Here is a 12971-nt window from a genome sequence, read left to right on the forward strand (position 1 = left end):
ATAGTGGCCATGTAAATCCATAATGACTAAGGTTATCTAATTACCTAATTTAATTATTCATAACTAACTGCTTACCCTTAAAAGTTATCTCTACATATTAAAGCGAGTTATTGCCTTTCATTAACACTTACTGTTGGTCACAAGATAAAACACAAAAATTTAAAAATTCAAGTAAAACTTATTCTTTGCATCTAGTGAGAAACTTAAAAATAATACAGAACAACTTATTATCTCTGGTACTTTAATCACTTATTGGAACATTAAAGTATATTAACTGGGCTACAATCTCTTGGAACTTTACACAATGCTGTGACACTAACTGCATCAAACAGAGCCTGACTAAGTTTCAACACTTGCCAACTGTGTCTACATCAGACCTTTCAGGTTTGTTCTGATGAGCAGGTCTCTCTCTAGACAAGGAACAGCGGTAACAACATTTAGTCTTTTGTTATGAATCATGCTGATTATGATCTTACTTCTCATTTTATTTAACCTATACCGTTTGACATAAAATCTACCTGCTATTTACTAAACCTCTAGACTGACTAAGTGTGTAACAAAATGAGACATAAAAAAATCAACATAAAGCTAACTATTAGTAAAACGTAAGTAAATGTCATCTTCTTTCAAATATGTCCAACTATTATAAGTGTAAAATATTTAATCCTACTTGATAAGTTGTATAAAGTTTATTTATTCTCAAACTTATTAATCATTATGTTAGTTCATGTTTAGTTATAATGCATACTACTCAGGGATCTATTTTATTTTTAGGATGGTATTACAAAAGTGAAATTCAGGCATAGAATAGTATTTTTAATTGAATTTATTCAGTTCCTATTTGCTCATAGGTCCTTAATTTTTTCATTAATGGTCCTTAAAAGTACTTAATTTCTTGTGTGCAGAAATGTGTACGAACCCTGTATATACCTTTGTGAGGTACTACTGCTTCTGGTAGTTGGATGTTGATCTGTGGATAAAACCGGTAATAAAAATGGTAAGGTATTAAACACTTTTACAAGTTAGATGTTGTTCTAGGAATACAGCTATTAAAGCCACTTTTCTTATAAACCTTCTTAAACAGCATTTTGAATTTTAGTCTTCTTAAAAAGTATCTTTAATTTTTACAAGTGCCATCTCTAGAATATCTGCTAGTTTCCGGTTGATCCTTAGAAAAATTTCTGAAAACTGCAGAAGGGATACATTTATATTTATTAGATAATTATCTTGATAGAAATCATAATTCATATTTTTTTATTTTTTGTCTGCTTTGCTGTAGAAAATTTAATAGTTCTATTTTCCATTTAAACTTTTAAGGGTTCTTTATACAGTTCATGTTCATTATGCTACCCCCGAAGCCTTACAAGGAAAATATATTATAATAAGCAGTCTCTATGGGGAACGGGAGGAATTAATATATTTTCATTTGTTAATGGCTTTTTGTATTGATTATTGAAAGGGAATGGTCACTATATTAAACAGATACTGTATGTTTTATTTTATTACATTTTAGGCCTCTAGATATTAAAGCCATTTAGCCAAAGCCAAAGGTCATTTAGTTTTGTGAAGCATGGATTAGGAGGGGGAGTAAATAAAATAAATTTAAAAATCTAAAGAAAAATACAAAAGCAACAGAAATATTTTGCTTTTATTTATAACACACACACACACATATATACATATATAAAATTAGCAAGACAACATGAATTAGAGAGACCTTAGTGCTCAAGATTCGAGTTTTGAGCTGCTTGATAAATCCGGCTCAAACCTCGAGTTGAGCTATTTACCATTTATTGCAATTTTTTGTACATATTTACTGTGTATTTGAGATGTATTTAATTTTTACAAGAGTTCTTTTTAAAATTGTTTGTGCATTAAAATTTCTTTATTTTTTCTCACCCTTTTTGATTTTGAAGTCATCTTGATTTGTAATTTTTACATTTAGTTTTGATGATATGGCTTTTACTACTTTAATATTGTTTCTAGTTGTTACATGATTTTACATTTTTGCTGAGGAACTATAATGTCAAATGTATTTTTTAAGCATTATCTTTTTAACATTCCTCTTTCTTATATTATATAATATATACAGTCAAAAGTCGTTAATCCGGACTCGTCGGGACTTCGGCGATTCCGGATTATCGATTTTGATCATCAGTTTAAATCTCGTAAGATGGCATGCAGAAATTCTAAAATTAAAAATATGAAACCGTAATTTATGAAATAAAGAACAATTATGACCTAAACGGTATCAAAATTTACAAAAAAAAAAAAAAAAAAGCTTAATATTTATTTGTTTACTTTATTAAACATTTCTTTCAATGTAAGTTGTTTAAGTTGCTTCATTTTATGTGATAATACTTTCTCTTTAATTCTATAAACAGACATAATTTCTTGTTCAGTTACAAAGTTCCACTGTTCAAGGCCCGTTAATTGCTGTGCCGAGAATACCGACTAACTTGTCAATCGAAATTTTTTCGTTTTCACTAACCTCTCTGTCACATTCTTCATGTCTTTATCAATTTTTTGCAGCAATTTCACTTTTTGTTTGTTGGACATCGAAACATACTTTCGTTTTGTAGATCCTTTGGAAGTTCCAGCATCAGAAATTCTATTTGACATAATCGAAAGTTCAAGTTTACTTTTATAAAATTGCTCTTACAGTCTGCAAAAAATTAATAAGCGGAATCCAATTCGAAGATTAAGGAACAAAGCAATCATTAACATTAACTGAAATAGATAATTAGATAATTTTAGCTTACACCGTCCGTTATACATTAAACGCGCAGGCGAAAACATATTCTGCACTTGCGCGCACGCATATGCGCAGTAGTCAAGGTCTTACGCGCACGCGTAAAATGCCTGTACGCATGTGCCAACGCGGCGCATGTGCAGAAAGTTTTTAGCTTTGAGGTCCGGATTATGGGTGTCTGAATTAACGACTTTTGACTGTATTGTATGAAAAATAAAAATGAATCGTTCTACAACTTTAAGAATTATCATAGGCAAATGGAAAAACTGACGAATAGAAAATTAATAAGTATGCGTACTGATAACGGTGGGGAATTCTGCAACAGCCAATTTGAAGGGTACTTAGGCGAAAATGGAATTAGTGTTGAACGCACGAACGCGTACACCCCAGAAGAGAGCGGTGTTTGTGAACGTTTTAACCGAACGGCATTAGACGCAGTTAAAGCTATGCTTAATGATGGTAAAATGGAAAAAGAATGGTGGGCAGAAGCTCTTGGCTGTTTCGTACATACGTGTAACAGAGTATGTCATAAAAGCAACCGAACCCCTTATGAAATGTTCCTAAATAGAAAACCCAGTGTTATTTATTTTAAAATATTTGGTTGTAAAGCCTATGTTGGCGTGCCAAAACAGATTAGAAATAAATTACAAATGAGGTGCAAAGAAGGAATCATGGTAGGATATGCGAAGGAAACTAGGGGTTATAGGATATGGCTGCCAGAAGAACGCAGATTAATAGAAACCTATAATGTGAAGTTCGATGAAAAACTGTATGCAGCAAATGGCATCCTGGAACAGAAATCAAAACCTAAATTTAAAAGACTAGAGCAATCTGAGCTATTAGCAGAATCAGATGAAGAACAGGAAATTTCTACAGAAGAAATAAAGTTGTCAGATGACAAATCTACTCCGAAAGAAGTATCAGACTTAAACTGGCAAAGAAAAGCAGTTAAAAGGCAAGATGGAACACGTACAGACATATGTTATTATGTAGAGGGAACAGACACTCGTTTTAGATCCTATAATGATATTGAAAAGTATTGTGAGGCAAGAAATATTAAATTTGAAAAAGATAAGTTCAATTTTAGTGGAAAAAACGAATGCTCGGGGAAAGTTAATTTTGTAGAACAGGAGACTAGCTCCATGTCTGAAGAGGCAAATTCCGTAGAAATTGTTATCCCACAAAATTTTAAAGAAGCTCGAAAATCAGTAAATGCTTAAGAATGGGTTAAGGCAATGAAAGAAGAAATTGACACAATGAAGAAAAGAAAGGTTTGGGAATTAGTCAAAAAGCCAGAAAATAAAACTATGATAGGAAACAAATGGGTCTATACGCTAAAAAGAAATGAAAAGAATCAAGTGGTTAGATACAAAGCACGTCTAGCACAGGGATTTAGGCAGAAAAGAGGTGAAGATTTTGATGATGTTTATAGTCCTGTAGTAAATTTTTCAGTCATAAGAATATTTTTCACTATCCTGGTATATTTATATGGATGGACTAATTGTCAGTTAGATGTAAAGAACGCATATTTATATGCAAACCTAAATGAGAAAATATATATGACCCAACCAGAGGGATTTATAGAAGAGGAAAATAAAGTGTGTTTATTACACAAGGCCATTAACGGTCTACATCAAAGCGGCCGTGAATGGTTTTGTGAATTTGAAAGTACTTTAGAAAATCTACATTTTAAGAAAATACAATGGTGTAATTGTGTTTATAAGAGTTCAAATGTAATTCTCTTGTTATATGTAGATGATATTGTGATTTTTAGTAAAGATCAATGTAGTGTAGATAAAGTAATTTCACAGCCGAGTAAGTTTTTTTATCTTAAAGTATTAGGCAAAACTAAAACGTTACTTGGAATTGAATTCTTAGAGAATGAGAATGGGGTTTTCATACATCAGCAAAAATATATCGAAGAAATGTTTGAAAAATTTAAACATTTCCAGATACCAATAACTTCACTTCCCATAGCTAAAGGCACTATTCTTACAAAATTAGATTGTCCATCTACAAGTGCAGAAATTACGGAAATGCATACGTTACCCTTTAGAAATCTGTTAGGATGTTTAGTTTTTGTAGCTAACAGGACAAGGCCTGATATTACATATGCAGTGAATATCTTATCACAATTTCAGGAGAATCCTGGAATTAGGCATTGGGAATCATTGTTGAAATTGCTTAGTTATCTGAATAGTACTAAATTATATAAGTTAAACTTATCGAGATTAAACATCTAAATTTATATTGTTATTCAGATGCTGATTATGCAAGTAAAAGAGATGACCGCGTGTCCATGGGAGGATTTATATTATATTTAGATGAAGTACCGGTAATCTGGAAAACTGTTAAACAAAAATGTGTAAGTTTATCAACCATGGAAGCGGAGTATATCGCCTTATCTGAAGCAGCAAAGGAATTAATGTGGACGAAAAATGTCTTACAAGATGAAATTTTAAAGTTTAATTTAAGAGAGTGTAAACTATTTTGCGATAACAAGTCTGCCATTGATTTTTATAGATCGCCAATAGCAAATCGCCGAACTAAGCACATAGACGTAAAATATCACTTTGTTAGAAGACTAGTAAATGATGGAGTGTTTGACCTTGAATTTATCACCAGTAAATTAAATATTGCCGACTTATTTACAAAAGCAGTGACTGCTGTTAATTTAAGAAAGTTTTGTTTAGATGTTTTCAGTGTTTAAAGACAACAACTGTTTTCATAGAAATGAACTATGAACTTCTGTGTAAATTTTGTTTTTGTCTTTGCATGAGGAAAAGAGGGCCGTTTGTTGGCTTTAGTTTTCCACATGCAGATTTTGATCGGAGGTCAATCAGCGGTAAGCTAACGTGGTTGCCGCTGATTGGCCGATGACGTCAAGATCGGCGGGTTGGCCGAGTATTATATGTATGTACGCCGGTATCGGCGAATGTTCTTGTTCTCTTGTGTTATTATGAGTTAGTATAATGCTAGTTTGCTTTCAATCAAATGACTTTAAATGTAAAGGCTACAGTGTTAGCTCTTTTATTTTAATTTACGGAATAAAGCATGAATTTAATTTAGATTAGTCTTAGCTTTATTTAAGGGAAGCAAAATATGCTTTGCCTTGATCACCACTGCCAACAATACCGTCCGTTATACATTAAACGCGCAAGCGTAAACGTATTTTGCGCATGCGCACACGCCTTTTCGCAGCCATGAAGGTCTTATGCGCATGCATCAACGTGATGCATGCGCAGAAAGTTTGTAGCTTTGAGGTCCGAATTAACGACTTTTGACTGTATTGATATATTTGAAGTACAGTCAAAAGTCTTTAATCCGGACTCGTCGGGACATCGGCGATTCCGATTATTATCGGTTTTTCTGGATTATAGATCATCAGTTTAAATCTGGTATCAAAATTTAGTCCCCGCCCAAAAAACTTAATATTTATTTGTTTACTTTATTAAACATTTCTTTCAACGTGCGCATGCGTAAAGCATACATTACGCATAGTCGAAATTAGAAAATTGCAACTAGAAAATTATTTGATATGTATTCGTGATATTTATAATGACGAGGAATTTGATTTAAATAATATCAAAAATGGAGTACATCGGGATGAAATACTACATTTAGTAAGGAATTATAAGCCGAATAAAGTAAAAACATCTGCCTTGAAGATAAGGATAGTGCTGACAGATCAACTTCCAGTTCATTGCACACCGCGTCGCCCCACCTCCCTCCCACAGAGCAGCGTGAAATTGATAAACATATTTCGGAATGGTTAGAGATTCAAAGGATATACCTTTATCCATTTTTTGCAGCAATTCCACTTTTTTTTTATGGACATCGAAACATGCTTTCGCTTTGTAGATCCTTTGGTAGCTCCAGAATCGGAAATTCTTTTTTGACATAATCGAAAGTTCAAGCTTACTTTTATTAAATTGCTCTAACAGTCTGCAAAAAATAATAAGCCGGATTCAATTAGAAGGTTAAGGAACAACACAATCTGTAACATTAACTGAAATAGATAATTAGATAATTTTAGCGTAGCTTATACCGTCCGTTATACATTAAACGCGCATGCATAAACGTATTATGCACATGTGTAAATGTATTATGCGCATGCATTAACGTATTATGCTTTGACGCATGCGCAGAAAGTTTGTAGCTTTGAGGTCCGGATTAAAGACTTTTGACTGTATATATCAAAAACTTGATTGATAATTTATTAGAAGTAGATTAAAGCATGCAAGGAAAATTATAAAATTGTATTAAAATAAACCTATTAAATTTTAATTAAACAAAAAGCAAAAGTTAAGACAATCCCATACTATTTTGGAAAAAAAAAATATTTAAAGTGAACTTGTACTAAAGTTATAAAATGCATTTTAGATTATTCACATTTTCTTCCTTTAGACTGACATATATATATATATCAGGTAAAAAAGAATATTCTTCGCGCTATTGCTTTAAAGCAAATGTGATAATGTGGTTCCCGTGAAAAATTTTTAACTCTAAGTGAAAGTAAATTGCAATTAAAAGTTCAAATACAAGAAAAATGAAATTATAACAAGAAAACTGACAAATAAAAAGTGAATGTAAAACTCAAATCAAATTTAAATGTTAAAAAATGTTGATTAAAGTTTAAACAATCCTAAAACATTTAAACATAAACACAAAAGTTATTTAAGACACAAGCAAAAATACAAAGAAATGGTAAATGCTAAATTAGTCTAATTCGAATCTCATTACAGACTCTTTAGAGAAAATGCGTAATGATCTTCGAATCCAGCCAATTCCATATCGCGTTTCGTCAAAATAGAAGAATTTAGACTGAATACGAAATAACATTGGAAATGAAGCAGAGGAATTGAGACTTAAGTTTTAATATATTAATTTGGCGGTTTAATGGTCAAAAGTTATTTCGTGTTCAGTCTCAGTTCTTCTGTTTTGATGAAACGTGAAATGGAATTAGTTGGATTTGAAGATCATTGTGCATTTTCCCTGAAGAGTCCGTAATGAGATTCGAATTAGGCTAATTTACCATTTACCGCTTCTTTGTATTTTTCCTTGTGTCTTAAATAACTTTTGTGTTTATATTTAAACAAATTTAAATTCTTAATATAAATTCTTAATATAAAAGTAAAAAAATTTAAATTCTAAAAAAAGGAAAAAATAATTTTAAAAAATGTGCAAACATGTAAAAGATTTAATTCTCGAACTACCGTAATTTCCGGAAGAAAGGCCGCATCAGCGTAAACGCCGCACTCGAGAAAAATGGCGGGAAAAAAATTAAAATTACACAGAAACGCCGCATCAGCGTAAACGCGCGTATAAAAGTAAAAAAATTTAAATTCTAAAAAAGGAAAAAAAAGGAAACATTTTTTTCCTTTTTTAGAATTTAAATTTTTTTACTTTTATACGTATTTGTTAAGAATTTAAATTTGTTTAAATTTAAATTTCATTCCTTGCAGCAATGGCGCAAAGAATATTTAATTAAATATGTATTTAAATTAAATTTTTTAATTAAATTCAATTTATTCTTATGAAACAATTTTGTGTTTATTATGTTTAATTGTTTTAAGATTGTTTAAACTTTAATCAACATTTTTTTTTAACATTTAAATTTGATTTGAGTTTTACATTCACTTTTTATTTGTCAGTTTTTGTTATAATTTAATTTTTCTTGTATTTTAACTTTTAATTGCAATTTATTTTCACTTAGTGTTAAAAATTTTTCATGGGAACCACAGTATCACCTTTGCTTTAAAGCAATAGCATGAAGAATTTTCTTTTTTACCTTGTTTTCTAATTTTGCAGCTGAATGCACAAAATTCTTGACCACACAGGTCTTTTTTAGTTTGTTATCCTTTCTTAAGTTATATATATAACTCATCACTTTTCTTTATATAATTTGTTCTAATTATCAGAAGATGTGAAAATGTAAATAAGTTGTGTATGAAATTAATTTAATTTTTGGAATGTTTGGAAACAAATATTTTTATTTCATGTACATTTTTTTAACCTTAATCTGTATGTTTCAGCAACTAAAACTCCAGAAAACAATAAGCGTAAAAAAGAGGTTAAAGAAGAGTCTCAGTGCCCCCCAAAAAGAACTTCTGTTGACAGTAAATCTCCATCATCAATAAAACAGCTTAAAACATATAGTAAGGTACAGAAATTAAGTTCAGTACTTTCTTCTGGTTCCTGTGCCTCTCCTAAAAAGAAATATAAAAATGAAAATAAAACCAAAATGTCTGAGAGAACAAATGCAAGTCAGAAAAAGAAAAGTACATCTTTTTTCAATAAAAAGCTTTCAAGAAATAAAAGGGACATAAAATTCGGTTGTGAAATTTTATCTGAAGATATTAAAATACAAAGTCCTGCTTTGGAAAGTTCGATTTCATCTTCTAAACTTTTATCAAGTGAACAGGGATGTTTAAGTGCTACTCAGGCCCAAACTATAAATATCAGTCCTAAAACAAGTAAAGATAAAAGAGATAGTCAAATAAAATTGCAAAGCCAAGACAGTTTTGGTAAAGATTTTCCAAACAGAAGAACCTCTCTTCGTATAAAAAAGCTGCGGAATATATCTGCAGAATCTCAGAATTTAGACAATGACACAACCTTTATGAAAGATGTTCCTCAAAAAGAGAAAACTACAGAAAATATTAACTGTAATGATAATAATTCAGACACAGATCAGCATATGACTAATGTGATGGTCAGCAAAACTATGAAAGATGCTTGTGCAAATAAGGCTGTTATTTCTGAGGTAGGTAATGAGGTACTTACGGCTATGAACAAAGTAATGCAGCTTAAATTATCAAACTGTGTAGATAAGATTTTACCAGATGCATCTAAAGCAGTTATAAGTACTGAAATTCAGAGTGACATTTTAAATGATGGCTCCAATTCTTCTGATTTACCTGATTTTTCTGAGAGTTATAACATCAAGTCTAGCAAGCGAAAATATGAAAATGAATCACATAGTTCAAAAGAATATATTTCAGCTGTGAACAGCTTTTGCCCAGAGCAGGATAATAAAAATCATGGTACTGAAACTGGAGAATTGAACCTGAAAATAACTGGTATTTTTTCTGATAACTGTGATAGTAAAAATGCACAAATAGATGAAGAAAGCATTAGGTGTTCAAATAAGGAGAGTGAGTTGGCCCAAGCAATAGCTTTCATTACTTCTGAAGATTTTCTTGCTGATAAATCTAAATTCATTCGTAAATCAGGTAAAGATCTAATAGTTGATAGCAGTATTAAAATTGTAGTTCAAGAGTCTTCATCAGAATTGTCTTTGCAGAAACCTGCTGCTGATATTTTGCCGGATTTAAGGATAAATGTCAAAGCTGAAAAAATGGTAATTTTATAATATTTTTATGATTTCAGTAGTATGATTATATGTATGGGGTTTTCAAGCGCAGATACAAATGCTAATAGGAATGTGGGGCTAGGAAAATTATGTGAGCTATCAAAATTGCTCTAGAAATTATTTCCCTTAATTTAAGATATTTGGGGTTTTTGCTTTTACTTTATTTAATTGAAATTCATTGTAATTCTTTAATGTAAAAACTATTTTTTTTAATTGTGTGAATATAATTATGAATTATATATATATATATATATTTACTGCTGTTTGTAAGAAACATATGCTCTATTTAGTTTAATGAAATGAATGATTTTGATATTTGTCTACTGCTTGTTATTTGTTGTCTAATGTTGTTTTGTTGTTCATAATTGCTACACTTTTTGATAAAATAGTGAATAAATTTGTAGAGCTGTTCCCTTTGAAGAAATGTATCATATGATACTCTACTTTAAAGTGTTATTTTGAAGACAAATTGAATTAGTTTTCTTCACTAGCTTTAACTTGTTTTAGCAAACCATGCAGTTTCATTATTATGGAAAGTGTACTTCTTTAAGTATCAGAATATTTAAATGTGTCTTATACAGTTTTGTTTTTAATGCAGTAAGTACATCATGGCAGAGTAAGGGACCTTGGATCTTTTGACCACTGCATGTTACTTACATTGCATTGGTAGTTTGATCTTCTTAGTCATGTTAGCACCTGTGAGAACACTGAACATGGCAACCAAACTAGTATTTATAAGCTTTTAGGAAGAGGAGGAGTCACAAGCTGAAAAAATGTGACTAATTTTGAATAATATCTGCTATGAATGTAAGTGTTTGAATGGTGTAAATCTTTTCAAGACGAAAGCATGTTTTGCTAGTTTGAATACTACCTTTCTTCCATGGACTGAGGTATTTTCTGCATGCTCATTGTTCTCGCAGATTCTGCAGTGACTGAGAAGATCAAGCTTTCTTTTCAATTTAGATACCATGTGATTGTCTGAATACCCAAGGTGATATTATGAAGTGCTGTCGGTAAAATCCAAGAGGCCCAGATCATATTTGAATGTCCTAGCTTTTTATGATGTAATGACTAGTGTAATGCCTTTTATGTTTAGCTAACTATAGAATTTATACAGGAATTCAGTCGAAGAATGCAGAATATGGAAGTAGATTCTTCATTGGCCAATGAGAAAGCATGCTAACAGCTTGTAGAGTTTTTGGTTTTTTCTATACATAATATGAATACAAGTCAGGTTTCCTTAGAAAGTTGTTCAAGAAGGCATCTTTTATAAGGGAGATAGCATATGAGTGTTTTTCCATAACCATTTAATCAAATCTGCAGATTGTATCAAGAATAAATATCATATAGTACCTTTGTGAGGTACTACTGCTTCTGCTAGTTGGCTGTTGTTCTACAACAGATAATAAAAATTTTGGGTACTAAACTGCTTCTACAAGCTGGATGTTACTCTAGAGATACAAATTATAAAGCTGCTTTTCTTTGTCTAATGGCATTTAAAAAGCATGTCAGATTTTCACTAGTGTACTTCTCAGTTACTGTAGAAAGTGACGAATCTTAAGAACTAGTTAGCGAATAATCGCTTAAGTTCGTGTGACAAGAAACAACAAGATGGAAGGGTAAGTAACCCTTTATTATTCCAATAAGATTTAACAAAACTCCGTCTTTGAGTGTACAATAAAAGCCGACACTTGGGCTTGAACTTAAGAGCCTAAGAATTAAACTAAAACTAACATTAACTAAAGAAATATAGCCGAAGCTATCAAGTTTCTAGTGCAGTTGGCCCCTTAAATACCAGATGACTGCGAAGCTATCAAGAGCCTGAGTACGGCCGAGCATAATAACAGCTTTGAGAGACAGAATGGCTAAAAGGGAGACGCGCGTAAATCAGAAACTCTGGTTCTCTCTCACCAAGACCAAAGGACTTCACGGTTAAATACCGCTCTTCCTTATTATGTATTCAGACGTGATTCTAAAACTATGTTCTGGCCGGAAGTAGTAAGTTGAAGTTAAGAATTTGACAGGAAAGGAACTTTAACTTAAAATTTAACTGTTAATAAAATTAACATAATCCTTGCAAGCAGAATGCCTAAATTTCTGAGTGCCAGTTATATGTGCATGCTAAGTATCCAAGAACTGTTAACAGTCATAATGCCGCTTAGTAATAAAAAATAGATTAACAAAACACTACATATACATGAGCAGTGAGATAACTAGAGATATACAAATGGTTTAAAAAGCATTATAATTTATAGTATTCTTGTATCGTCACATCCCACTATAGTGAAATTTCAACTATCTACAGTTTTAGCATCATCATAGTAACAGATAAGAAAAAAGATGGATAGTTGAGACACTTCCCGTCATTGCACCAGGTATATGAATAATATAATTGATTGTAAAATATATTTTACAATATAGATAAAAATGAATATTGGAATTGAAATTGTTCTCATGATAACTCTTTAGTTTACTTACTGTTACATGCAGTAAAAATATATATTTTAGATAAATCTGAAACAATCTTTATCTGTAGCACAATAAATGTCAACTTTAACATGACTCAGTTGCACTACTATAATTCAGTTTAATTTCCTCTTGTCAGGTATGGAGAGAATTTCTGTTCATGTACATGATGCATAAAGCTCAAAACTGTGAAATAAATTAACACATAGCTTGTAAATTAGCAAACTTCGGTGGCAGTTTTTAATTAAAAATATGGTTGTATAATGTCATTTGATAAATACAGTGCTATACTTTTTGAAAGAGTATTTTAGCTTTTCTAAATACAGTAACAGTCTTATTGAATCTAAAATTACAAATTATAGTCATTTTGAACATAAA

At 31.2% G+C, this 12971-nt stretch overlaps 1 protein-coding gene across 11 annotated transcripts in view; it reads left to right on the forward strand.

Moving 5' to 3' along the window:
* Nucleotides 1-12971, forward strand: part of LOC118184533 (uncharacterized) — a 130913-nt gene that overhangs the window by 74211 nt on the left and 43731 nt on the right. For 10 of the 11 annotated variants that reach the window (XM_085825497.1, XM_085825504.1, XM_085825498.1 and 7 more), the window contains one exon: nt 8788-10115. In XM_085825497.1, coding sequence (XP_085681623.1) covers nt 8788-10115 — 1328 coding nt within the window. The remainder of the gene's footprint in view (nt 1-8787; nt 10116-12971) is intronic. The other variant, XR_015043535.1, reaches the window with a different exon arrangement.

This window comes from Stegodyphus dumicola, chromosome 10 (genome assembly GCF_044657685.1).
Source record: "Stegodyphus dumicola isolate Sdum_Otavi_A_Nest chromosome 10, ASM4465768v1".
NCBI classification, from domain to species: Eukaryota; Metazoa; Arthropoda; class Arachnida; order Araneae; family Eresidae; genus Stegodyphus; species Stegodyphus dumicola.